Source organism: Nesoenas mayeri (assembly GCF_963082525.1).
Source record: "Nesoenas mayeri genome assembly, chromosome: 5".
In the NCBI taxonomy this organism is placed as follows: domain Eukaryota; kingdom Metazoa; phylum Chordata; class Aves; order Columbiformes; family Columbidae; genus Nesoenas; species Nesoenas mayeri.
The window spans coordinates 42,693,558-42,720,898 of NC_137548.1; the positions used below are offsets into that span (position 1 = coordinate 42,693,558).

General features: G+C 44.1%; 2 protein-coding genes across 5 annotated transcripts; one reads left to right on the top strand and one right to left on the bottom strand.

The window, feature by feature from the left end:
* Nucleotides 1-905: 905 nt before the first annotated feature.
* HARBI1 (harbinger transposase derived 1) lies at nt 906-3,454 on the bottom strand. The gene is made up of 3 exons (XM_080345109.1): nt 3,444-3,454; nt 2,274-2,980; nt 906-1,684 (listed from the first exon to the last, which is right to left on the bottom strand). Exons 2-3 carry the CDS (start codon nt 2,941-2,943, stop codon nt 1,308-1,310), a joined length of 1,047 nt encoding a protein of 348 aa, XP_080201235.1. The 5' UTR covers nt 2,944-2,980; nt 3,444-3,454; the 3' UTR covers nt 906-1,307.
* Nucleotides 3,455-3,600: 146 nt separating this feature from the next.
* ATG13 (autophagy related 13) lies at nt 3,601-27,276 on the top strand. 4 transcript variants are annotated; one of them, XM_080344964.1, is made up of 17 exons: nt 3,601-4,183; nt 7,260-7,335; nt 9,351-9,432; nt 9,789-9,869; nt 10,525-10,644; nt 11,075-11,121; nt 11,669-11,809; nt 12,864-12,904; nt 13,433-13,529; nt 13,879-13,977; nt 14,686-14,776; nt 19,721-19,854; nt 21,038-21,155; nt 21,949-22,026; nt 22,333-22,449; nt 22,907-23,035; nt 24,276-27,276. In XM_080344964.1, the coding sequence occupies exons 3-17, from the start codon at nt 9,364-9,366 to the stop codon at nt 24,351-24,353; spliced, it is 1,440 nt and encodes a 479-aa protein (XP_080201090.1). In that variant the 5' UTR covers nt 3,601-4,183; nt 7,260-7,335; nt 9,351-9,363; the 3' UTR covers nt 24,354-27,276. The 4 variants fall into 4 exon arrangements, with proteins under 4 accessions (XP_080201090.1, XP_080201089.1, XP_080201091.1 ...); XM_080344963.1 differs by lacking the exon at nt 7,260-7,335 and adding an exon at nt 7,585-7,670; XM_080344965.1 differs by lacking the exon at nt 7,260-7,335.
* The last annotated feature ends 65 nt before the right edge of the window (nt 27,277-27,341 follow it).

The following is a 27,341-nucleotide window of genomic DNA, read 5'->3' on the forward strand; positions in this document are numbered from 1 at the left end:
GAAAACATGCTGCTTATATTATACATCATAAAGCGTGCTTGGTTTTCTATAAGATAGTAAATTCTTACTGCCATTGCAAACCTGACAGAACTATATCTAGGTTCTGCATCTCCATCCTACACTAGGAAAGCGTCCCATATTTTCTTATTCTTCAAACCTGGGGCATGATCCCAGCTCATTTCCTCTACAAGAACAGACAGACCTGCTGTGCCAGATGGCTATACTGCAACTTTAACCAGCTACCTTTGTGCTACATTCCCTGTCATTTTTGTTTCATTTACTGCCCAGTAAACAATGAAGAGTAAGAAACAATGTTTTCTCAGACTGCTGTCAAGAAATCCCTGGAAACACCTTCACCTTTTGGAAAGATAACATTGCCAGGAAACTTCCCAGTCCTGTGCCAACAACAGCTGTGTGCATTAGTAATCTTTTTCCATTGAAGAGGTTGATTGCCAGTGGTGGTAGAGCAGCCTTCCTGTACCTCAGCCCTGACCTAAATGGAGAACTTTTGCAATCAGTTCAATTTTTGTCACCCAGCCAGTCTTTGGCATTTCTTTCACAGCAGCCAACAAGACAAGTAGTTAATGACAGTTTCTGTTGTGGCAGACATGCCTGGTGAGAACTCACTAGTCCATTTCCTGATTCCTGTTCATTAACTGACAGTCAACCACAGCTTAACATCTTCTCCAGTCTGATTTGGGAAAGAAGAAATGTTCAACCCTTCCACTTGCAAGCACTAGTGTGTCTCATCCAGCAAAAAGCCAGACCCCTCCCAGAACACAATCACTGGGTTTTGTGAGCTGTGCTAAACTGCAAAATGGTATTCAGCAAGAATTTATATCTGCAAATGAAAAGATAAATGTTTGATATGCTGCTCATGAAATCAAGGCAGACATGAGCCCACATGGAAGTTTAATTTATGTGAATACTGTTTAAAAATCAAACATAAGTGTTTTGGGTTATAAAGTGACATAGGATTGTTGCTTTCTAAAACAGTGCAAGGCTTACAGGTTTTTCATAACTATCAAAGACAATTTCCCACATTTCTCCACTGATCTCATATTAGCGATTGTTGTCTAAATCAGATGAAAGGGGAACCTATAAGCATCACAACAGTAAAAATTCAGCAACTAAATTGCATCTCTGGAGAGATAGAGAAAAGTTCAGAATACCATCTGAAATGAAGAGAGTAAAATTTCTCCTTGTTTCACATCTGTATAGTCTTTAAAAACTTAAAGAGGAAGGGGCATGACTCGTCTGTATATCTTCCCAGAGGAATAGTTAGAAGCCTTCTCTCTGTCACAACATTAGCTAAAATGAGTAAGTAAAAGCTCCTGACGAATACGACAGGCTTCTGAATCCATTGATTCCATTTGCTCGTACTCTTCTTCTGGTTGTTCCATGTGTCCTGTGGCTGGGGAAGACCACACATCCAGCCCATGTTCCAGGGAGATGTTGTGGAGCACACAGCAGGCCAGAATGATGTGGCTGGATTTCTCCGGAGAGTACTGCAGGGTTCCTTTGGATCCATCCAGGCAGCGGAAACGCGACCGAATCGTTCTGAACGTCCGCTCAATGACGTTATGAGTGGCAGAATGCGCCATGTTGTAACGATATTCTGCAGGCGTCTCAGGGATGTGCAGAGGGGTCATTAGCCATGTTCGGAGAAAGAAGGAGCTGTCACCTGTTAGCAGCAAAAAGGAAGAGGACAAGTTACCTACCTACAGTTAACCACAGCTTTCAGCTCTTGAACCTTAGTTTTCTGTACTACAGACACAGAACAATTTATTGCCCTGGCTAAAGCAGAAGGTATGAGAAAATACGAAAGAACAACAGTAACGCAGGTTTACAAATGTGACAAAAGAACAAAATAAAAACATTCTGGTTTACACAGGGAAATCCTGGAAGAACACAGAAGAATTTTAAGATAATTCATTTACTATAAAATACAGTGAAAGACAGCTAGACTAGGGCCATACATAGAATTAAAAATTGCATAATTTGGCTTAGAAAGGTGTAGGATGCTGACAAGATCTTAACAGAATGAATGTAAACTAATATATACAACAATCAGACTGTATAAAACACAGATTGGACGTTACTCTTCTAGAATTCTAAAAGAAAGATTGTACAAACTGAATCACAAATCTCAAGGAATTTGCAGGAAAGCAATCAAAAGTAAATATAACTTGTGCCCAGAAGCTCCAGACTCAAAGAAGAGCCAACATATAACAGAATTTCCACTAGAAAACAAGGATGAAAAATTGACTTACCAAGTAGCCAGCCATCTTTACGTAGCTCAGTTTCAAATTGGCTTGTGAGGGCTGCCTGCTGTAACACCGTGCAGTCAGGCAGGCTGCCTGGCCAGTGCGTTTCTGCACTCAGGAGGACTCCTCTGGCATCACACACCATCAGGCAGTTAAGGGAATGGAGACCCTTTCGGTTCACATAGGACAGGTCCTCAGCATTTGGCGCCTTGATTGCCACGTGGGTGCAGTCAACCACCCCCAGCACTCCCGGCATGCCTGCCAGCCCATAAAAGTCATCCTTCAGGCTCTGTACAGTAGCTTCATCCTCAGGAAAGTGAATAAACTGTGAGGCTCTTTCCACCAACGCCTCAGTTACATTGGTAACGCAGCGGCTCATGGAGGCTTGACTAATGCCGATAGCATCCCCCATGCGAGTCTGGAAGGAGCCAGAGGTATAGAAACCCAATGCAGCAAGTATCTGTGTCTCTGGACTGATGGCCCTGGACCGCTGGGTAGGGTGAGAGAGACTGGCTCCCAGGAGATCCACCAGGTAGTAAATGAACTGTCGGGGAAAGCCGTACGTGGATACTAGATACTCATCCGTGACATCCTCCAGCTTGAAGCGATCCAGAGTCCTGTGTCCGCGGCCATAGAGCAGGAGGTCACAGTCAAGAACCGCAATGGGTACAGCCATGGCTGAGGGCCAGGGAGGCCTCTGGGGCTGCCTTCGCCTGCGTAAACCAAACGGGAAGGAGACTCAGGATGGCTTGTGCTGGTCAGCCTTTCAGACTCTGTTACCGTTCAGGTTATGACACAAATATTTTTCCTTCTTTCTATCTGCTTTTAAAACCACAAGGGGCCGAAGCCGGCAGGCTGACTGTGGAGCAGACAACTCTCCAGCCCTGCCAGGCGCTGACAGGAGTTTACTTCCCGTGACGGGCAGGTGACTGGTGCACCACAGCAGCCGCTTCCCGGGCTGGGGAACCGTCCCAGTCACCGCCGACCCGGCTGCCTTCAGACCCGGGGTGGCACAGACACGAACCGCCGGTACCCGTGTGTGCGCCCCCCCTGCCCCGCTGCCCTCGGGCGTGTGAAACGGCCCCGCTGGGCCCGGCCCGGCTCTGCCCGGCTGCCCCTGCGCGCTGAGGGACAAGTGAGCAAGCCCACCGGCAGCGCCGGGCTCCCGGCCCTTACCGGCCTGCGGTCCCCTCCAGGCCGGGCCCCGCCCCGAGAAGCCCGCACCCGCCGCGCTGCGCTGCCCGCCGGCCCGGCCCCGCCCCCGCGGCGCCGTTACCGCACCACACCGAGGCCCCGGCTTGGCCGCGGCAGATTCGCCACGGCAAGGGCCTCCGGGCAGGAGCGGCGGCGGCGGGCGCTGCTCCTCTTGTCTCGGCCCCGGCTCCCTCTACTGCCGGCCCCCAGCCCAAGGCGGTGCGGGTCACCGGGGAGCGACGACGGCCGCGTGTGGAAAGTGCCGCCGTGGACACCCAGACGCCTCCCTCCCTCCTCCTCTCCCTCCCACCGCCCGCCCGCAGCGGATGAAAACAAACAGCGGCGGCGATGGCGGCGGCGCGGCGCAGGCCGCGGCTCTGAGGGCAGCGGCAGCTCGACCCCCACTACCGACCCCGCACCCCCGCAGGCGCTGACACCCGCGGCGAGCCGCCGCGGAGCCGCCCGGCAGCGAGATCCCCGCCGGCCCGGGACCAAGGAGAGGAGGTGGAGGAGGGGCGCTGGCCGGAGCCCCAGGGCGGCCGCGGGGCTCCTGGGGCTTGGAGATCGCGGGCCCGAGGCCGCGGGAACCCCCCCGTGCCCGGGCGGGGCGCTGAGGAGACGCCGGGGCACGGCGGGGGAGCGGGGCGGCGGGTCCCCATCGGGCAGCCGGGCCTCCCCGCGGGATGAGCCGCCGCGCCGCCAGCACTGCCGCCCCCGCGCAGGTACCGGGGCCGGGCCGGGGGGGAGCGCCGGGAGCCTGCGGGCGGCTCCTCGAGGGGAAGGGGATGGGGACGTGGATGTGAAGGCTTTGGCTGCGGCTTCGTGTCTCCGTTTTGCTTTCGCTTCGCTGCTCGCTCAGTGGGGGTTTGCTGCAGACCCGTGTGCGCGGCCGCTGGGCTTTGGGCTCCTAGGGACTCAGTGGGGATGGGGAGGGATGTGACCCCCTGAAACCTCGCTAAGTGGTGTCTCTTAAAATGCTTCAGGGCCTGTTAGAAATAGATAGAACTTCAGACCCCATTGTCCATTGCATAGTTTCCCTGTAACATGCGAGTTTACTACCTGTTAGGGAAGATCAGGGATTTACAGATCATTGCATCTTTCTTTCCTGTTGGAGCTGGCGCGGTCAGGCTTCCACCAGTCATTCCCATCGATTCGGTGGGAGCAGAGCCTCCTGCCCTGTCAGTGAACAGGTGGAAAAGGGACACTTTGGACCGAGCCTGCAGTTTGCGTAACAAAGCTAAAAAGTGGTGTGACTAGGCACACTGTAAAACCACAGTAAATTACTGCCTTAGCTGAAAATTGGTTTGCCATGCAAATGAAGGCTAGGGCATCTCCAAATCATTGCAGGAGTGGCCTGACCTGGTAGAACCCTCCTTCCTGTGGCAAGAAAAAAGTAATTCAGATTAATTAGGTGGTGTTTAAATGTCCAGAAGGATCATACAGGATCACTTTATTTTGCTTAAATGGTATTGTATAATTTCAACTTTTCTGAACATACATTCACATAGAAGTTGAGACCTAGTGGTTATATTGGTTGTTGTAGTACAGGGTACATAGAAGCAGGTTCTGGTTCAGGCTGTATGCTTTGGCCTGACAAACAAAATTAGAGGATGGACCTTTGAACTGACACCATCTTTAGACCTTGGGGAAGTACAGAATGTAACTGCCGGTCAACAGGAATTACTTAATTTTGCTTTTAAGCCAGTGGAGCTGGCAGTTTTGGCATTAATAAGATATTCCCTTAGCTGGGAAGTTATTTATTGGTTATGAAGCAAATATGTTTCCTGATTAGCAGGAAAAATCGCCTTTTTATCAGTCAAAACTTAATCATATGATGAATTACAGAGACTTTGATTTGATCAGGGTGTTTACATTATATGAAACAGTTTTTCTTCTAGATTCTACTCTAGTCTTTTCCTAAAAAAATCCATAAACTTTAAAGAATGAGAGTGGCACACCTTAAAATTTAGATCTGTTCCCTCCCTCTCCCTGGGTTTCTGACTAACCTACTAAGAAGGCAAAATGGACACTAATTTTAAGTAATTGTAGGATGCTGGAGTTTGACTTGTAGGCCCAGCCTCGAAACAGAGCACTGTCTTTATGGACATCTTTTTATAGTTGCTTATTAATGTGCTCAAAATACCTGCTTGCAGTGAAGCTTCGTGGTCATTGAAGAGGGTGTTCTAGGAAAGCTTTCTTGGCAGTCGAGCCTATTTGTCAAAGACACTATTAAAAGCTTCAGGAACTTGCATGTGCTTCTTGTTTACCTGCATGATTCAAGAAGGCTTTTCTGGAGCTTCACATAGGACATCCTCAGAGATTGGATTTGGCTCCTGTATTAACAAGGAAGTTCTGAAAGGGTGGTTGGGACAAGGAGCCTGGTTGGGGAGGCACAGACACGTAACCAGGAATGGGATGAGAACTGTTCATGGCCCTCTGCTTAGGGCAACAGCCCTTCTGATTTCTTCCCTCTGCCTTTTCTAATTTCACCCTGGGATAGGAACGCTGAGTAATTGTTTTGCATTGGTAAATATCTATCTGAAAGGAAAGCAGGATGACTGGAAGTTGTAGCAGCCATGTTCAGAGTGAAATTGCAGAGGAGGGAGGTGAGGGAAGCAGCCTGTGTATACTTTCCCCAGCAGCAATAATAATGCCTGGCATGTGTCAGGTGCTTCTGCTCCTTTCCTGTTAATGTACGTGAGTGTGAGACAGACAAACAGCTAAATCCCCAGGTATGAAGCACGTACGGTAACACAGGCGTGCACAGGTGGACTGTGCACCTGCTATGTGCTCAGGTTACAGGTATCAGCAGGCGGTGGGGTTGCTCATGTGCCCGTAGCTGTGGTTTCTCTGGGCTGTACCACGGTGTGAAGGGAAAGGCTCTTGCAGTTCATTGCATCATGCAGATAGGGTGCCATCAGCTTACAGTGATGTGCCCTTGTTGTGATTTATCTCCTTGGAGAAGGAGAGTATAAATACTGGTTGAGTGTATAAAGCACAGTACTTAGATGTTAAACCATTGAATAAGCCTTGTTTTATTCTCTGCTTCATAACCTCATTAGAAAGAGTAAGGCTTTAGTAAAAAAATCCACATGTGGCAGGTCTCCTTTGAACATCTGTCTCTGATATTTCTGTTTAGAGCAAAGTGGAGACAAAGGCATATAAATAAAGCAAATAGTATGTAAGTGAAGGTTGCAGGAAGAGGGAGATAAAGCAAAAAGCTGTATGGCCAAGATGCTTGGTTTTGCCTGTGAATAGCCTGTGTGTAAGGCTACAGCAGTGGGGTATCAGTTTACTTAAGGGATTAGTTGGTTGAGGGAGAATCAGTCATCTGTGGGTTTCTAACCTAGACCAAAGGTTATTTCCTTCTAGTTATTATTCAGTGTAAAATTAGACAGTGTCTTCTGTGAGGTAAGCATATGCCCAGATACTGGCACTTAACAAGGAGCTCTGCTGGCATTGCAGCTTACCAGATTTAGAAAGCTGAATGAGTTTGGTGGAACTAAGCTTAAAGAATTTCCTTCCTTTTGAGGTCAACTGGTGGCAGCTAACCTGAGGCTACAGAGGCATTTTTGTAATTAAAATATTTGCTGTAATTCTTGGCCTGTCTTGACTCTTATCAAGAGTGACTCTAAAGGTGAACACTGTCCTAACTCTTAGCAGATATCAGGTAATTAATCACCAGAGACCCTCCTGCAAAAATGAGGAGATGGTGGTCATCAGATGAAAGCCTTTAGGCATGTCAAGAGCTGAGTTCCAAGGTCCCAATTGCCCCCTGAAATTATGGATTCCTGACAGGAAACCTTGCCTGATACTTTCTGCTCTACTTTGGGCTCTGGCGAGACAACTGTTGCTGGAATTTGGAGCTTGAGAGGTAAGAGTATGAATATCCAAATGTTTTGTGAATGTTACAGGTAGTTTGAGATCTCGCAGGAAGAATTCCAATTTTGCTGCAGCAGAGCAGAACCATGAAGCTCTCATTCTTTGAACCCCGAATCTAAGACATGGCTCTGGTGGCTGTTTCTCTCCTGTCTAGGGATATTTGGGTATATAGTAATTAGAACTAATTCCTATACTGTACAGGGAACCATGCTGATTATCTGCTTTGTTTCCTTCCCAACAGACCAGTGAGCCTAACACCTTCCATTAGTTCCTGCGTGTCTTGCAACAGTCAATACCAGAATTCTTTTCCAGCCCCATAAGGCAAATGTAGGTGCTTTATTTGACAGCTTTCCTACAACATCAGGATATATACTTCTTTGCACCTGTCTCCAGGGCTCACATAGAAATACCTTCTCACTTCTTTTCACATTAAAAGCTAATGTGATTTCTCTTGGTATTTAAATGTCAGCATTCTCTTTGCTGAGAAAAAGATGTATTTTTAATGCATTATTTTAGTGCCTGTATCAGCCAGGTTTTGTTCTAGATCTCTTGTCCCCACAACCCTTAAAGTGGGGTTTGACTTAACCTAGTTAAGTCAAAAAAATAGTAACATGTCATTCTTGCTTATTTTTTGTAGTGGGAACTGTCTATACTAAAAGCTTGTGGTCTTGTTTTTGGTTGGTTGGTTGGTTTGTTTTAAGTTAGGGTGCTGCATCAGCTAAACATTTAGCTCTTTACATACTGACTTCCTTTTACAACCCCCCAGTAGAACAGATCTGTACTCTGTTTACTGGAGGTAAAGGCAGGGAAAGAAAGCATAATACTTTTGATGAGGAGGTTGAAATATCCAAAGGATAGTTGGATAATGCATTTAATGTTGAATTGCTTATGATGTTAGTTCTCAAATGAAATTATAATTTGTAGTGAGAACAGTATGTGGTATGAATATAGCCTAGGAACTTTTAACCATATTAGATGTCCAGCTTTCTTTTTATCGAGTCATTCACTTTTCTCTATAAAATGCTTTATAAATTGCAGTACTCTTATCTAGCAGGCCTTCTTACATGATGCTCCCAAAGCATTACTTAAAATAGGCATTTACTGTTATTGAGATATTTTAAATAAAAGTTCTGCATGTCCTCCCCTCAGTCTCTGTATGATTATTAAATATGAAGAAACTAAGGGACAGAAAAATTGTGATTTATCCCAGGCCATGTGATGTGTTGATGGCAGAAATCTGATTAGTGCCTTGGCCCGCCTTGCTTCAAGGGTTGTGCAAGTTCATTGTGTTGCTAGAAACAATCGTACTTTGAAAAATAAGGCAGTGTGAATGTGGGAGCTAAGTATTTGTTGTCAGATTTCAAGAGAAGTGAACAGAGAATTTTGGTCTGTCCCTTGGCAAAAATGTGTCTTTTCAGTTGGTTGTAGGTAAATTTGTAGCCATATAGGTTTACTGCAGGTACTATTTGTTGGAAGTAAAGCAGCAGTGTAGACTGTTCCAGCAATGGTTTATTATATAGATTTCAATATCTGCTGAAATACCACTGGAATACTGGTTTTAGAATTTCAGTCTCAAGAAGACCATTTGCTTGATTTTGACCAGTGCTGATAACTGAAGAGATATTATTTCTAAAGCAAGGACTGCCATGTCAGATGGATAGCTTGGTATAGAATCCAGCGATTGTGGTGTTGGGATGTTTTGGGTTTGTTTGTTTGGGGTTTTTTTAATTAAGATAGCAAAATTGGAGAACTTGTACCCAGTTTTAATTGTGAGCCCCTTTGTTCTTCCTTTTCTAGTATCTTGCACCAACCAGATAAACTATTCATGCGTATTTATACCTCACACCCATGCTAAGTTCTTAGCATGTTAGGATTTTGACAAGCAGAGGCCTTTGATGCCTGTCATTTCTTTTGAGGTAGCCTCTAGTGGCAAAATATTTTGAAATATTGAAATCCAAACAGAAAGATGAATAAAGACTTAATTCCCTTGCCTGTGTTGTACTTTAGGTTGCCATATGCAATGGACACTGATCTCAGTTCCCAGGACAGGAAGGACCTGGACAAGTTCATCAAATTTTTTGCTTTAAAGGTAACTTTTTCTCCTGTGGGCAAATGCTGCTTCTTTCTTTTTTAAGAAAAGCCATGCTTACTGTGGCTAGAGTAACAAGGTTGGGATTTGGGGTGGGTTTGTTTGTTTGTTTTTGCTAAAGACCAAAGCAAGAAAAGCTGATGTCAAATCCAGGAAATTCCTGAGAATAACTAGAATAACATAATTTCCCCTTTTTCTATCCTCTTCCTTCCCCCAGAAGTGTCCTACTGTAGAATCAGTTATAGGCACTTCACACCTCATTTTTTTTTAACTTTGAATTTGTCTAGCTCAGGTTCCAAACTGTGAGCTCTGCTGAGCTTAAAACATGAGTATGTATCTTGTCCTTTCTGTTCCAGACGGTACAAGTAATTGTCCAGGCCCGACTTGGAGAGAAAATCTGTACCCGATCATCATCCTCCCCAACAGGCTCTGACTGGGTTAAGTCACTTTTTTTTAAAGCTTTTCTATAACTGTTGGCATTTGTGTGTGTGTGTGTGCAGATGTGCATGTGTTGAGAACACAATGTAATAGTTACAGTCTTGTGTAAACAATAATAACTATTCATAGAATAACTACTCTGTTCAATTATATTTACTGATGGTGTGTTGTTGTTGTTGACATGCAACCTGTCACTCTGGGCTCTGAAGGTCTGATTAGAGGAGAGATAAATGATACTTCTCAGCAACTCTAGCCAGCTAAGGCACACTTCCAAGATCTGCTGGGAGTGGGGGATGAGTTCTTTTCTGTCAGAATTGCAACTCTGCAATTCAGGACTTCATAGTAACAGGCTTTATCAAAATTGAAGAGACTCAGGAACTCAGGATACTCTGTGCATGAAGACAGGACTTAAGCAAGGGACAAGGAATGTGTTTTATATGACAGAATCAAGAAAAATGTTTGAATTAGCAGCCAAGGAAATGTTTGCAAAATACGAAAAGCCTGAGCCCATCTGGGAATTTTCTGTTTCATAAATATTTCAGTGAACACTGACCTAGTATGTTATATATGGGTCTCTGAGTCTGTCTGCAGTGTACCATCGGGCAGTTTTTCAAAGAAATACAAAAAATTAGAATAATCTCTTTCCTTCTCCAGTTCAATTTAGCAATCAAAGATATACCAGAGGTTACTCATGAAGCAAAGAAAGCCCTGGCAGGACAACTGCCCGCTGTTGGACGGTCTATGTGCGTGGAGATTTCTCTCAAAACCTCAGAGGTGAGAATTGAGTCAAAATAGATGCCATTTTTTTAACTTGAATCTTAAATCACCTACTAGAGCTCCTGCCCTTTAGTTCAAGACAATGTGAAAATATCTTCATTTATGAAGTTAGGTAGTATGCTCATGAAAATAAATGTATTGTTTAACAGAAGCAATTCACTGCAGATATCTGAGGCCAAACACACAAATGGCAGAGCATCAAAATTTAGTTTCTTAGACCATGAAGAGCCATTCTGAGGGAGGTATTTCCTCAGGTGATCTAGTTGTGCAGCAAGACTTCCAGTGCACGGTTTTCTGTTGCATTATAAGAAAGTGGGAACCAGGAGAAATGTCTTCATTGAGAGGTGTGGCTGTTGCTGATCAGTGAGATGTGAAAAGGTTTGTGGTCTGAAATGAGCCTTTGTTTGCCATCCTTTCTCTGATCCAGGGGGACTCCATGGAGCTTGAAATTTGGTGTCTAGAAATGAATGAAAAGTAAGTGCATTCTTCACATTTTTTTTTGTGTATGTGTATTTATTGCGGCTGATGTAATGGGGAAGCTTGCTCAGTCCATGGTGATGACTGAGCATGTAATGGCTGTGTGACCTGTGACACTTCAGAGGGAAGACCCCCATTTATCTAGTGCAGCAGTCGAAGTGTTTGATATTGGTGTCAAGAAAATAAACTAGTAATTTTATTCCTTCTTCATTATTCCATTACAACTAGCGTGCTTCCTAAGATACAAGAATTCATATACTTAGTAACGACAGATGTTCTTAATACTGAAAAGATGTTTCTGTCTAGTAGAAGGCAATTTTTAGCAATTACTTCTGCAACAGATGAATAGATTGAAGTAGGGCTCTTAGGTGGTTGGTCAATAGCAGGTAGCCATGCCAGGGCTTTATTTTATCATTTTGTCAATAAAACTGACACCAAACAATTACCCCAGTCTGATTTTGATTTAAAAAAAAATCCACAACCAAACAAAACCAAATAACTTAGTTGGGAACAAGAGACTAATTTTTTCTTTTGTGTCCTATAGGTGTGACAAAGAAATCAAAGTTTCATACACTGTATACAACAGGCTGTCTCTGCTGCTGAAGTCTTTGCTTGCTATAACCAGGGTGACTCCAGCCTACAGACTCTCAAGGAAACAAGGCCATGAATATGTAATATTGTACAGGTGAAGTGGAATATTAAATTCCCTGTTTGAGATACAAACAGCAGAGATTGTAGACTTTCACCGTGCACCTGCAAATGTGCTAAAAAGGGATGAGTGATAATAAATTCAAATTATTTAACTACTACTGATCAGTGACAGAAGAGAACTTTGAGCTATATATCACCTTATAGCTTCCATCTAAGCCACTGAAAGAAAAACTAAGCACAGGCTGTGAAGTACTATTCTTGTCTGCCATCTCGAGAAGAGTGCAAAAATCCTACATGCAAGCCCTGGTTAAATTGCTCTTCAGTATCCAGTTGTCCAGCGTCTGGCCTGTATTTGCTAAATGCCTGTCTCCATTGCGCATAACTGCAATGCATACTTTTGTGGTGTAGATTCAGACTGTCTCCTGCTATTCCATTTTAAAGATGAATTCTCAGCTCCACTTCCTGCAGTTCTTGCAGTTTACTCATCCAAATAGAGAGTTTAACTTTTTCGCCTGTGAGATCTGACTGACTTGTGGTTCGTCGTTATCACCTTCCAGTCTTTGTTTTTGGCTTTGAGAAAAGTCTTGGACATGTTTCATAGCTAATTTAAATGATTCTAAATCTCAGGTTTGTTACCATTTGCACAGCTGAGAACTTAAAAAGAAATCCCAGCCATTTCTTCATTTTTGCCTTCGTTGCTGGCTTCGCATATACTTAAAAGCAGGTCTCTTCACAGCACAGTTAATCTTTCATGTTGTGTGATGAGTATCAGCTTTTAGACTCAGACCTGTCCATTAAGTTTATACCACATCACAATTTTGCTCTGAACTGTAGACTTGCCACAGAGGCTTAAAAACTTTGAGAGATTTCTGATTAGACTACCATTTTCTATTCCTTTTTCTTTTTACATGACATGTCTTCCTCTGAAGTAGCTGGAAGGATTCTTGAGATGGTCATTCTAGCCACATATTTTTTTTCTAAAGAGGAAAAGTAGTTCCAGCCTTTTAACTCAGAAAATTAAATAAGGAATAAAGATATGTATAGCATTATGTCCCCAATGGACCTACTACTTTTTCTTTTTCTTGCAGGATATATTTCGGCGAAGTACAACTGAGTGGCTTGGGCGAAGGTATGATTTGCAACACACACAAACTAGAGCAGAACTGTTTTTCCATACTGGCTAGCCATTTATTACTATTGTTAAGTGCCACAAGGAAAATTAGGTCTAAGGTTTACATATGCATTTTGTCAGGATCTACCACTGAAGAGTCATGACAGGTATAATGGTGGTACTTTGACAAAATCTAGGCTGATTGCCATTTTGACTCTAGTGATCTGGAACTGAAATAAAAACATGGAAATATGTTGGTAAGGGATAGGACTGGTAAAGGAGATCATGAGCTACTCGGGAACAAGAAGCATTTCAGAGCAATATTTTAGACCAGGATAGGAAGCAACATCAGAAGTCTTGGAGGTTAAGCCTATCAGCCAAGCAACCTAGTGCTGCTGATTTGTTATGGGTTCTATACGTGTCTTTGGAGTTCATATTGCAAGGGATGATGGAAAAACTATCAAAATCAGACAGTGTAACCTCAGAATGTAAACATATGGAACATAAATAATCAGTAAAACTGATAATCATTCCTTAACCTTATAGGTTTCCAGACAGTCCGTGTTGGGACAGTGGGTACTCCAGTGGGCACCATCACTTTGTCTTGTGCCTACAGAATCAACCTCGCTTTCATGTCAACCAGGTGAGAAAATGTGATCAGGCCAGAAACCGTTTTACAACAACATACTATTAAACCCCTCATATTATGAGCTCCTAAGTTTTTTGCTTCTGATTGTCCTGTCCTGCTGAGATTCTCCTTCATGGAGAATACTCTCTCTCACGCTTACGTCTTGCAGCAAGGGGAGTATTTGGGTAGCCCTGAGCCAGACTCTAGAACTCCAAATTGTTGATGCATGCTTGGAGTTGCAGGGCTGAATTGTAAAGGTGCCCTTGTCCCATTAACAGACACAAGGGTTTTCTGTGAGGGCACCATGCATTGGGATGAGAGTAGAGAGAAAAAGCCAATAACACCATTGCTTGTTGCCTTGCAGGCAGTTTGAGAGGACTCCTCCTATCATGGGGATTATCATTGATCACTTTGTGGACCGTCCCTATCCCAGCTCTTCACCCATGCATCCCTGCAATTACAGGTAATGAAACACTGAGCTGAAGTCATGGGCCATGGTGAAGGTGTCAGTTATGCCCAAATACAGAGCCTTTTCCACTGTTTGCTGACTGCATGGAAAGGGACACTGGAGGATTAGTGTCAATCATGTTGATGTGGCTGAGCGTGTGAGGAAGGGTGACATTTTTCTCCTCATGTGGAAGACAGAGTGCAGCAAGCCCCAGTATTTTCCCAGATTCCTTACAGAAGCATGTGGACATGAAGGATGTTTAACCTTGACTGCCTTTGGGAATTTGAAGGTGTAACAGTTAATCCTGCTATAGAATTACGTGTTCAGAGGCATGCATCTCCAGATATTTCCACTGGGGAAAGATCAGAGTTTAATTATCTTCATAGGTGAGAATTTTGTCTTCTCTAAAATGCACGTGAGGGCACTCAGATTGGGACCAGTGGTATTGTTTGACCGTGGTTCTGTAAACACCAAAGCCTTTAGGTAAACAAATGAAGGGAAGTGTTTATATTTGGGGGGTAGAAGAGGAGTACCTGGGGAAAATTAAATTTTTCACACCTTGTTTTCCTCAGTTCTGCAAGTAGATAAGAGCCCTTCATTAATTCTCCTTTCAACTCCACCCAGATACTGTCAGCGCCTCTGCAGTATTTGTCCCAGTGCGTTTTACTATTTGTTTTAAGGAATATTTCCAGTTAGAAAGCTTTTATTTTCTTGCTGCTTTAGAGCTGGTGAGGACAATGGTGCAGTATACCCCTCAGTGGAAGATTCCCAAGAAGTGTGCACCACGTCTTTTTCCACCTCTCCTCCATCTCAGGTAAGAGAAATCAGGGTCATTTTGCTCCTAGATAGAACAGTTGCTGCTAAGGTAGTGTGCACACTCCTGACATCAACTACTTTGCAAACAGGCAGCCTCCTGCTCCTAATTAAAATCTAATGTATGGGCTATTTGTATCATTACACTGAGTAAAACCTAGTTAGATACTAATTTCAACAAAAAGCTAGGGGACTAGAAAGATGGAAATACTGAGAAAGATTGAAAGAACCTACTCTTGTAGCTGGGCTGAGATGTGCTTGAAAAGGATAGTAGTGTACTGATGCATTCATATACCAATACTGCTGGAAGAGGAATTCAAGACATTGGTGTCAGGCAGTGTCAGTAAAAGTAACAGACTGACACTGAGAAAGACACTGAAATATCAGGAAAATGCTTCTAGCACAGTCATGTTTTCTGCATTGCAGAATGGAAAAACAGGAAAAAGACAAAAGCTGTATTTGGTGGACCATCTAAAACTAGTTGGGGCCGCAGGAATAAGTATCAGTAAACAAACTCAGTCATAGTATTGAACTAGGGACTTAATACTCTGTAATTCCACTTACCCATGCGAATGTCATTTAATTTTCAATTTTAAAATAAACAGATAGTGGTTTCCCTCTGAACATGAAAACCAGAAACTCCACTTCCTCTTCCTGCTTCTTCTACTGTCCTTATCTATTTGATCCACAATTCTGTATTTTGAAGACTTGGCCAGATTTGCAGTTGTCTTATAGCTTGAAATATTCAGTTATGTCCTACCTTCTTGTCCAGCCAAGCAGATGGCTCTATTGGTCTCTAAAGACTCTAAGTCTCTTTTGTTGCTGATGTGAAACATAGAATGAAGTATAATTGGAATGCTGTTCCAAAACGAAAGAATTTGCTATGGGTCTTTGCACTGCTTCAGAGGAATTAGTATGACTGGTTTAGCAGAATGTGTTCTACTGTGTGCATGAGCTAGAAATGAGCTTTTCTTAGCAAGCATTTTTGTGCCAAGTGGATTTTGGGTGATGGGGCATCAGGCAATGTTGAACTAATCAGCTAGCACTCACGGTAAGTCTGATGGAATAAAGCTTTTCTTACTCTGCAATACACAGCTCAGGAGATGGGTTTGTGGCAGAGTTGTGTCCTGTCTTTTCACAAAATGGGTTAAATGCAAAATGTTTCATAAGGAAATTTCCACTGGTTTGCTTAAGCCAGTGTTACTTAACAGTAATAGTGTATGTAAATGCATTGAAGTTGACATTTCCCCAGGGGACTTGAAGCTTTGCTGTCATTGAGAGGAAAAGCTTTATGAAACCAGATGAACCTTGGGGATTCACATTAAGCATGAACCTACATTCTTGCTTTTCCTGTTGCTCATAGTTGCCATATGCTCTGCGCTTATTTTTAAAGCAACTGACAAGTCTTTTTTATCACAGTTAGAATTGTAAGGCTGTCTTGCAGAGTGGTCTCTAAAGTAAATTAGAAGAGGAGGGAAAAAAAAAAGTTAATTGCTTTCTATACACAACTTAATGTGTAGGAAAATACTGGGAACTGTGTGGTTGTGTAGGCAGATTGTCCAAATCGCTGCCTGCCTTCTCAGCAGAAATGAGGCCTGACCTGCACAATACAAGGGAATAGGTGGTACCTTCTCCCTGTGAGCTTATGTAGGATGTCTCTGTGTGTTGTGGAGTAACCCAAAATTCAGAAGAAAGTCTGGCCATGGGTAATACCTAGAAATTAAGCTTTCCTAAAACTGAAAACGGTTGGTAGAGAAATGACTGGAAGAAGGTACAGCACTGAACCAGGTTTGGATTGCCTTTTTGGCATTGGTACCCTCTGTGAGACAGTGTTTACTCCTGGAGTATCATGCCTGTTGATGGAGTTCTCTCTTCACATCAGTGTGTTTGAATTGCACCTTAGTCTGGATCCCGTTTACTCTAAGGGTGTAGCACAGACCTGCCAAGATATGATCCCTCAGAATGCCGGAAGATTAGGAGTATGGATGGATGGAGAGGATTGAAATATATGTAATTTGTATGTTTTAAAAAAACAACCAAAAAAAAAAAAAAAAACCTGAAACAAAACAATCCCAAACCAAAATGAAAAAAATAAAACCAACCACACCAAAACTCTTGGCTTTTTTCTGGCATCTGCTCAGCCTTGTCCCTCCTAATTGGCTGGTACCAATTCTAATTAACTGTGGAACAGAGTCTCTGGCAGTTACTTTCTGTCAGCGTTCGCTGGAGTCTAAAATAACTACCTGAGTTGAGTGGTTCACTGAGATTGGAAAACAGTCAATTCTTTACAGAATGAAGGTGCTTCTGGCAGTACTGAGGCTTCTGCTCTATGTGTAGGTGTGGCTGCTGCAGCCAAAACCTCTTCACTAGCATTCAGTTCATCCAACTCTTTATGGTTCTGCTCTGAAGTCCTTTTCTCTCTCTCTCTTTCTCCCTCCCCGCGCCCCGCCCCCCCTTCACTCTCTCTTTTCCTTGTTTCCTCTGTGTATCTGTATCTGTGCACAGTGTGTTTTTACTGTCACAAAGACACATTTTCAGACCCCTCCTCCTGTGGTGACGGACACCCTGAAGGTCCCAGTGATGGGACTGGCCTTTTCACATCAAGTGAGTTGTCAATGGAATATGCTATACGTGGCCAGATATAGTTCTGGCATGACAAAACAAAACCAGGAAAGTACAAATTGACAATGTGGAATGTTTGTTGTGTGTGGGAAAGGCTGGTGAACCCAGAACGGGCCAGGAACATTATCGAGACTAGCTGCTTAAATGCCTTTGCAGATGAAGGTCTCCCAAAGACAGGACAAGCACCCATCAGTCAACAACAGCTGTTTGCAAGGATTGTTAGTGAAATACACCCATAGTAAGTTTTCTCTTAACAACAAGTGTCCCTAGAACCTGCAATCATTTGTGCTCCATTCGACTGAACTAGCATCATGTGGATAAAAGTTCTGTGCATGATTCAGACCCCTGTAAATGATGTCAGCATTGGTGCTGCTGGAGTATCACATACAGAGCTCTGAGAGAAGTGTTCCTCTTGAGGTCAGGCAGGCTAAAACAGAAAAGTTGTATTTAATCCAAGCAGCTAGATTTCTCCCTGGGAAGTGTAAGGGACCTCTCCTGGGTTTCACCATTTCCAGCACTTCATTCCTAAAGCAATGTCACAAAGGTTAGTTTCCCAGTTCTCTTTACCTAGCACATTTATGGAACTCTGTATTCTTTGGCTGAAGCTATTTGAACAGGCCTTGAAGATTGGCTGTTTTAATGTGCAATGGGAATGGGTCCAAACAGGTGATGATGCAGTTGCGTTGAGGAAAAAAGTGTGAAATGTTAGCTCTTAAGTAAGTTGATGATGGTATCCATGCTTTTTCCAGTATGTGAAACAGGCCTGTAGAGCAGAGCTTCCCTGAGGCTGGATGTCTGTCATACTTTGCACAGCCTCCTCCTGTGTGTGTAGGAAACCAGTTTTATTTCCTTGACAAGACCCAGATTTAGTCCCCTGCAATAAGAACTTTTTAGAGTAATAACCTTCATTATTGATTCCAATTAAAATCTAGCATCCTTCTGCCAGCCTGAAATGTTGTGCTGTGCCTCTGACTTTTCCTGTTCCTTCTTCATTGACTGATAATTATTCAGACTGTGGGGTGTTCCCCTTCCTCTCTCCTCTCCCTTTGCCCTTCTTGTTTTTTCTCTTCTTTCTTAGCTTTCCAGCTCTCGTCTTTCCTATCAGCCTGCTGCCCTGGGAGTTGGATCAGCTGACATGGGGTATCCTGTACTCTTTGCTGGTGGCTTGAACACTGCACACCCTCACCAGGTACTTGTAGAGGGTAGAACAAGCATGGCTGGTATTGCAACCATTTGTGTCACTTGTACGTCTGAGAGAGGCCTTGAACCTAGTGAATGTATTGGCAATCAAGTCTGGCAGGAATGAAAAGAGTGTAAGGTAAATATAGAGAAAGCACAACTTGCAAAGGAGCTGGATATTGGCTCCTCAGCATCCCTGACTTTACTAGGGTAGCGGTCATGTGGAAAAACTACACCAAGAGAATAGGCACCAGACTTGTTTGTCTGCACGAGCATGCCAACTGATTCCAAACTTGGGCTGCCTTACAGAGCTGCTGCCCCTGTAGCTGTCCAAGCACAGCCCTGTAGCCCAGACAGAGGATACACTCACAGTCCATAGTGGCGTATTTGCATCCATTCATCAGATAAATAGGCGGTTGACAGTAGTATTTTTCTGTCTGTGAAGTTGCTGCCACACCAGTTTTGCAGATGCAGTGATGGTAGAGTAGAAGAGAATAGACTGTTTCAGCTGGAAGGGGCCTACAATGATCTACTCCAGCTGTCTGACCAGTTCAGGGCTGACCAAAAGCTAAAGCACATTATTAAGGGCATTGTCCAAATGCCTCTAAACACTGACGGGCTTGGGGCATCAACCACCTCTCTAGGAAGCCTGTTCCAGTGTTTGACTGCCCTCTCAGTACATAAATACTTCCTGATGTCCAGACTAAACCTCTCTTGGTGCAGCTTTTAACCATTCCCACATCTGTCACTGTCACATTCCCACAGGGGTCAGAGCTCAGCACATCCCTCCCCACTTCTCTTTCTCAGGAAGCTGTAGAGAGACATGACATCATAGCAAGAGGATATGAATTTGGGGTTTTTTCCCTCCTTTCCTTGAAGCAGAGGACCTATGGCCATAGAGCTCTGCACTGTAGAATGGGCCTGAAGTGGACAGGAGTGAAGTAGAAAGGGAATTAAAAAAAGAGTTTGTATTGTGGTGATCAGCTTCTACTTGACAGCTCTCTCAGCCTCATGGGGGCTGGAGCCCAGTCATATCGCAAAAACCCCACAACTTAGTCCCAGTATGATGTAACCTGCTCTGTACTGCACTGTGGTGTTTGCCTGATTTTGAGATCTCTGACTTGACCATTCCTCTCCATCTCAGTTGATTGGTCCAGGCAAAGAGGGGGGAGTTCCCCCAGTTCCTAGCCAGCCAGCACATGGCACTCAAGCTGACCAAGAGAGGATGTGCACCCCACTGGATGGAGTCCACTACTCAGCAGCTACTCCTTCTAGTAGGTAGGTTGGGTTTAGATGATGCACCACTTGTGCTAGCCAACTTATAATCCTGTTAAGATAAAACTTTTTGTTTTCCCGTTTTTATCTATTGTTTGTAGCATAACTACTGTCTTTCCATCTCCCAAAACAACAAGCAGCTTTCTCTGATTGGGGCTTCTTCAGCCTTTCTCCGAGCAATGATCTCCTCCACCTACTAACATCTGCTAGTCATCATCATATCTTTTTTTTTTTTTTACTCTCTCTACCAGTTTTGCTTATTGTAAAATAACAAGGTGAAGCAAGTTCACGAGTGAGTCTTAAGTGCTCCAGAGCCTGAATGTGAATTGTTTACCAAAACCAGTTGTAGTTACCCCAAGTCTGTTCACTATTTTATTAAGAAACCTTAGGCACAAAGTAGTTACTTAAAAGGAAACAATACAATCTCAAACTGTCCTAAATCACCTCTCTCTCAGCTAGTAAATTCCTTTTTTTTTTTTTTTTTTTTGTTCAACATATTTATTTCTTGTGAAGTCCCTGTTGGGGTCACATAGTTCTAAGTTAAATATCTTAAGCAGAGATTTTTTCTATGAGGAAACCAAAAATCATAGTTGTACTAGAACTTTCCTGGGTATGCCATGTAAGTAGGCCTCTTCACAGAAGACTCAAGCATTTTGTCTGTTTGTTTTAAAGTTCTGAATATCTGTGGTAGGAAAGAAAAACACACCACAGGTCACAGACATAACTAATAGCCATACAGTGAATTAATCATACTGGCAGTGGCAATTGTGATGTATTAGACTGCTGCCTTTGTTACCTAAGTGACAGATACAATTCTGCTTCTTGCCCTCACCTGACAGATCTGCGACTACTGTATTATTGAAAAGATAATAGTGATGAACAGGAGTTGCTGTGAAAGTGCACATTCTGAAGTTAAAAGTCCACCCCCAAAAGCAAAAGCCCATTTCAGTTGGCAGCAACTTTTCATTCAACTGGATAGTTTTTGTCCAGCCTTAAACAAAAGTCTGATCCCACAAGTGTCCCACTCCCTTGATGACCAAGGAGGAAGGTGTGGTACAAGGACAGAGATTTCTGTTGTCCTTCTTCCAATACTAGGAGTAAACCCAGAAAAATGAAAAAGTCCTGTGAAGCATTGTCTATATTGTTTGTGCCATGAGTCACTAATTAGGCCATTTTCTTCCCCCAGCGAGGACACAGAAACGGTATCAAACAGCAGTGAAGGGAAGTGTGGCTCCCCACATGACCTTTTGGAGACCATCTTTATCCGGAAGGTGGGAGCTTTTGTCAACAAACCCGTTAACCAGGTAACTACCAGTAATCTTCTCAGAGGGCACCATAATACCCTGCTTCTCCCATCTGCTCCTACACCAAGGAGCAAAAAGCAGCCCAATGCCAGGGCAGCCCCAGAGACAGACAGCCTGTTCCTGCCTGCTGCATTTTCCTACAAGGTCTTGTCAGAGGCTCGTTTTTCATAAAATCCTTTGGGGATGTGACAGCCATTGAATTTGCCTCACTTTGCCAACACCCTATCTGGGTGTGGAAGACTTGATACTCCACTTGGGTCTTACAGCGATCTGCTACAGGTTCATAAACTTGAGGAGCTGGTAGCAAGCCTCCCTTTCAAGGGACATGTAGTAGACCAGTTAATCACCAGTAAGCAAGCATTTAAGCTCAGCTAGAGCAGCTTGGAGATTGGCCTAGTTCCTAGGGCTGCTCTTCTAGCCCTTTTGCATGGATGAAGGAGAATTTTTTGTATTTGCAGCAGTTCGTTAATGCTTACTTATATTATATAAGATGTACAGGGTGTTGCAAAAAGATGGGCCTATTTTCAAAGATATAATGATTTCAAATTGGGTCCATCTTTTTGAAACACCCTGTGTATAAACAATCCCATCTCAGGGACTGACCTGCATTATTAGGTCAGCTCAGTACAGTCTCCGTATTTTATGCCCTTAAAATGAGGTTGTCAGCCTCCTGCCCAACTGCCGACGTGATCTTGGGCGATTTTTAACAGGCCTGACAAAGACTTTCAACATCCTTTTCTGTGCTGGGTAAGCAAAGCATCTTGGTGAAATTCTGTTTGCTGAATCTCCTCAGGTGACCATGGCCAACTTAGACATTCCTTTTGCCATGTTTGCTCCCAAGAATGTTGAGCTGGAAGATAACGACCCCATGGTAAGCCTCTTCCAGAGGTATAATATGTGTCTTCTCAGCATCCCTTATGCAACATCCATGCTGTTCCCTACCTTGAACAGACTTTGTTTTTCAAGCAAAGAACTAGTTACTCAAATTTGTTTGGTTTCAAGAAATCTCCCGTGTTGAGTCTTGGGCTCTTTAGAGATGCAAATAACAACATGTGTTTGCTGCCCCTGCTGTAGCATGTGTTTATTGTCCAACCTCCTAACTGCGCCCCCACTGTCAAAATACACAGGCAGATGTTATGGGAAGATCAGTACTCACCATCTTTGATTTCTTGGGCAGGTCAATCCTCCTGACTCCCCAGAAACCGAATCTCCTCTACAAGGCAGCTTACACTCGGAGGGCTCCAGTGGCAGCAGCACAGGGAACACCCATGATGACTTTGTTATGATTGACTTTGTAAGTGCCCTCATCAGTGCTCTCACATCACACCTGCGGCTCACACAGGCTTCAGGTGCTGGTACGGTGGCAAACGATGTCAGAGTAGTTTTCAGTGGGGGTGAAAAAGACCTGTTATTCACATCTTGACAGTCCCAAAACTGCAAAAACACTGATGCTCAGAACCAACAGATACAAATCAGGTGTTTTTTCATTCCCCTACCAACAACTGGGCTTGGTGTCCTCTCTCTAATGCCTAAAGGAAACAGATTTGAAGGAACTGCTCTCTTCCAAGTGCTCAGGAAAGCACAGATCTTGGCTGTTCTTCAGTTATTTAATAACTGTTATTCAGTTATTGCAGCAACACTTGTAATGCCAAAATGTTTACTGATAGCAGGTAATGGCTTTACCTGAGATCGAGGCAAAAGGGAAGCCAGTGTCTCTGAATGGGAATTAACAGCGGTATCTTTGATTCTAGAAACCAGCATTTTCAAAAGATGACATTCTTCCAATGGACCTGGGGACGTTTTACCGTGAGTTTCAGAACCCCCCTCAACTCAGCAGCCTCTCCATTGACATTGGAGCACAGTCCATGGCAGAGGATTTGGTATGAAACCCTGAAATTTCTGTTTGTGGGAATCATATGGACTTTATAATGGTCTCACTAGTCTTAGTTTGAAAAAAAAAAAAAGTCACATCTTCAGAGAATCATGGAATAGTTTGGATTAGAAGAAACCTTTCAAAGTTCATGTATTTCAAATTTCAACCCCCTTGCAATGAGCAGGGACATCTTCAACTAGATCAGGTTGCTCAGAGCCCCCTCCAGCCTGGCCTTGAATGCTTCCCAGGGATGGGGCATCTGCCACCTCTCTGGGCAACCTGGGCCGGTCTTTCACCACCCTCATTGTAAAAAATGTCTTCCTTATATCTAGTCTGAATCTACTGTTTTTTAGTTTAAAACCATCACCCCTTGTCCTGTCACAACAGGTCCTACTAAAAAGTCTGTCCCCTTGTTTCTTATAAGTTGCCTTTAAGTACTGACAGGCTGCAGTAAGGTCTCCTGGAGCCTTCTCTGCTCCAGGTTGAACAACCCCAACTCTCAGCCTGTCCTCACAGCAGAGCTGTTCCAGCCCTCTGGTCATTTTATTGGCCTCCTCGGGCCCCTGTTGAACAGGTCCATGTCTTTCCTATACTTCTCAAAAGAGAGACCCTGCCCAAAGGGGGTCCCTCACTAATACGTTCCAGACAAACACAGATTTGTTGTGGCACACCTGAGCCTCTGAAACTGGTGTGTTTATCTCCAAGCCAAAAGCTGCTGCCGCATGCTTGCTGTGGCTGTCATGGAAACCCCCAAAACTAGTCCTGCCTCTGGCGTGTCAAACTTAGTGGCAAACTAGGCCTGATCTTGCAGCCTGAGCAGAGGTAAAATCCTGGTGTGCCTGGTGAAGGTCATGTCTGGGCGAGTGCTCTGTTGGGCTCACAGGCATTGTAACATACTGTGGGGAGAAGTGAATACCAAAGGCTGGAGCTGCAAGTGACTTGATGAAGGCAGTGACATGAGCAGGTTATTGTGCTGCAGCTGCTGGCGGGAATTGCACCCGGCAAGGCCCCTGTGCACCTGCTGTTCTGCAGAACAAACACGCTCTGGGCACAGTGCCCTTCTCAGGGTCACTTGCTGGATGCTGCCAGAGGACTCTTAGTTTTGCACATGTGGGAGGGGGAGCCCAGAGCAGTGGAGAGGAGTTGCATGATGCAGAAACAGAATTTTTACCTTAGAGTGTGTATTTAAAGCTTCCTTTTATCTGCTGTGAATGAGCCCTGATCTGCACCCTTTTTAACCTTTCCAGGACTCATTACCAGAGAAGCTGGCAGTCCATGAGAAAAACGTCAAAGAGTTTGATGCCTTTGTAGAAACCTTGCAGTGAAGCTGTTTTCCAGTTTTGCTGCAGCAGTTCTTCCTCCTCAAGGCATCCTGGAGAATGACATCAACAAATATCTCCATGGCCCCTGCTCTGCCTTTTGTCTCACTTTGACTAGTTCCTTCCATCGAGTGAGATTTCTTTGATTGCTCTCTTCAACAGCAGATACAGCTCATCTGCTGATTTTCCTCAATGCCACCGCATAGTTCTGGTCTGCTTTTTCAGCTCACAGTCAGTTCTGCATCTAAGACTTCTTCAGTAGGGACACAGGAAGTCGAACTCCAGTGTATGAAATTATTTTCTCCGCAGTCTCTGTTCTGTGTGGAGGGGCTTTGTGAAAAGTTGCCATATGCTTCCTCCAAGGGTCCTACGGTGTAAGTTCCCTAGGTATAGCTTCTTGCTAACAGACCTTTTCCTACAGTCTCTGATCCTGTTAGAGCATGGAAAGCTTTGGCTGATTTCCAGGGCCTCTGAGTTCAGCAGAGTCAACAGTTTTAAGTCCAGGACGTGCATTCCACAGAACAGGGCATTTCATCCCAACTTCAGCGTGAATGCCTGGAGCCCAGGAAGAGGCATCAGCTTTGGGACTTGTGTAAAACACATTACCTTTGTCTCCCTGCTTCTGAGGAACTGGGTCTCTACACGGTCTGTTACACTGTCTGAGAAGCAGGAATGAAAGTACAGAAGCGCTTTCCACATTTCCTTCCTGAGTGCACTGACACTGGGCCATGCTGAGTTAACCAGCGCTGACTGTTGGCACACCTGCACGTGGCAGCTGTGATGATGCTGAATTCGTAGTCTCTGCTTCTGAAATGTAACTGTAAATACTAGGAATCCTATTTCTTTAGGGTTATGTAACTAGGAGTCTTAGTCCAAGATTCTTTCCTCTAACCCTTGCAAACCTTCCTGCTTTATGGTTAATAGATGACCTTAAGAATCAAGAAATATTTATTGCTTTTAAAGAAACCTATATTTAAAAGATGTTCTGTTTTCATGTAGTAGTGCGGGTCATTCTGCCCTGGATCACTGCAGACAGCAAGTGTGCCATGGAACCCTGGCCAGTGAGACTGGTCACTCTTTGCAGGAAAATATCCAAGATATTTATTTTCTAAGACAGACTTGATTATTCTAATATAATACTCTGTTTTGGGGTCTGTGTCTCCATTACATCTAGTCAGGCCCCATTGATAGAATGAAATGCACACATCAGTCTAGTGGAGTGGCAGGGACTTGGTGAAAAGCTGTATTCTGATAGGCATGGATGAATTTGCAGTGTTCTTCTGCCATTCAGAAGGCACCTTCTTTGAAGAAGCACATTTTTTGGGGGAGCTTATGGTACTTTTAAATCAGCTGGCTTTTGATTAGCTGAAATTTTATTTTTGTAATGATCTGGCTATCAACAGTGTGACTGGCTGGCAGTGCTCTATGGTTGATTTGGCTGTTGTGTGTCTTTTACCTGGTATAAGGACAGTGACACTAAACAGAAACTTAGATAAGGTAGGTCTTCCTGTGGCGCTCATTCTCCTCCTCCCATGTGTAACTAGAGTGAGCAACTGCAAGACCCCTTACTGTCCTAAAACACTTTTTCTTTCTTTCTACAGAAGTGGGGTTGTGTTGCCTCAGTACTGAGGAACCGTCTCACTTTCCTTAGAGTGGCTGAGGAACCAGCCTTCTAGTTAGTGCAGTGTGGCAGCTGCTTCACCTTGGCTGCATTCTTAATTGAAACAGATTGTTAGCAGCAGATGGGGGAACCTCAACTCCTTTCTAGAACACTACTCTCTGCTGCTAGAGCAAGGAATGAAGCTCGGAATAGAGCTTAGTGTAAGGTCAGAGCAACACAATGCTTTGAACTTTACCAGCTTTTTTGTTGAGTGATATGTCCAGTGGGAGTCTGTGTGAGCTCCAAAACTCTAGGCAAGAGCTTTATTGAAGGAAAGCTACCCACCAGAACCTTTTTATCACACTCAACCAATTCAACTTTTCAGCAACCTCACACAGAAGTTGCTTAGTCCTTGCTTCCAGGACAAACAGCTCACAAGAGGGCTTAATTACAGATACTTGATCCCTACAGTCAAAGCCACCTTGTTTTCCAGGTGGAAAGGGTTGCAGAAGGGTGCAGGAACACAAGGAATTAATGGAGTGGCTGGCTCTTGTCTCTGCTTAGGAAGTCGGTCTCTGCCACCTTGTAGAAATCAGCTCACACACAGATGGTTGCTGTCACCTTTCTCTTAGTGTATGAGCTGTACTTGGGAAAGTGATATGATCTGGGCTGCAAAGCAGCAGAAATGGGGTAAAGTGCTGGTTCACACTGTATTAGTGGAGAAAAAGAGACTTAGGCTGAGTATCTAGCCAGTGCTACTGCTGTCCTCACACTGACAGGCTGTGAGTTGGCAGACCTCATGCCGTTCTTGCCAATCCCGTCCAGCAGGTCCCCTGAGCCAAATACTCATGCTCATTTGTTGATGCAGTTCCTAACATGGCTACAGCTCCCCTATCTCATGAGGCAGAACGCCAGCATAGCACGTTTTTCTCTACTTCAAAAGGCTGGACATTGACCTAAAGAAGCTGCTAGTGTTGAGCTGGGTGGCCACAGCAATAATGAGATTCTCCAGCGCTGAGTTATGTGCCTCTTCTGGACATTCCTCAGTCTCAACACATAGTTGCTGCATCTAGGCTCTGAGTTCCCTGACCACTGCACAAATGCTCTGCTTCAGGAAAGATCCAGCTGCTGCTGTGGCCTACCACAGATTGTGTTATGAAGGCTGTTTATTTTAGCAGCTGTCTGCTCGATTCTCTATTAAGGACAGTACATATGTAGCTGCTGATTTACAGATACTTTGGGTGAAGGGGAAGGCTCCTAAATTGTATTGTTTTGGAAATACTCTCCCAATGTACTTAAAGTATTCAAATAATTTCCAGTAAAACTTTTACGTAAGCAATGCTCTGCTCTGTCCTTCTTTCCATGTGTACTGACAGGTCTGGGACAGCCCCAGC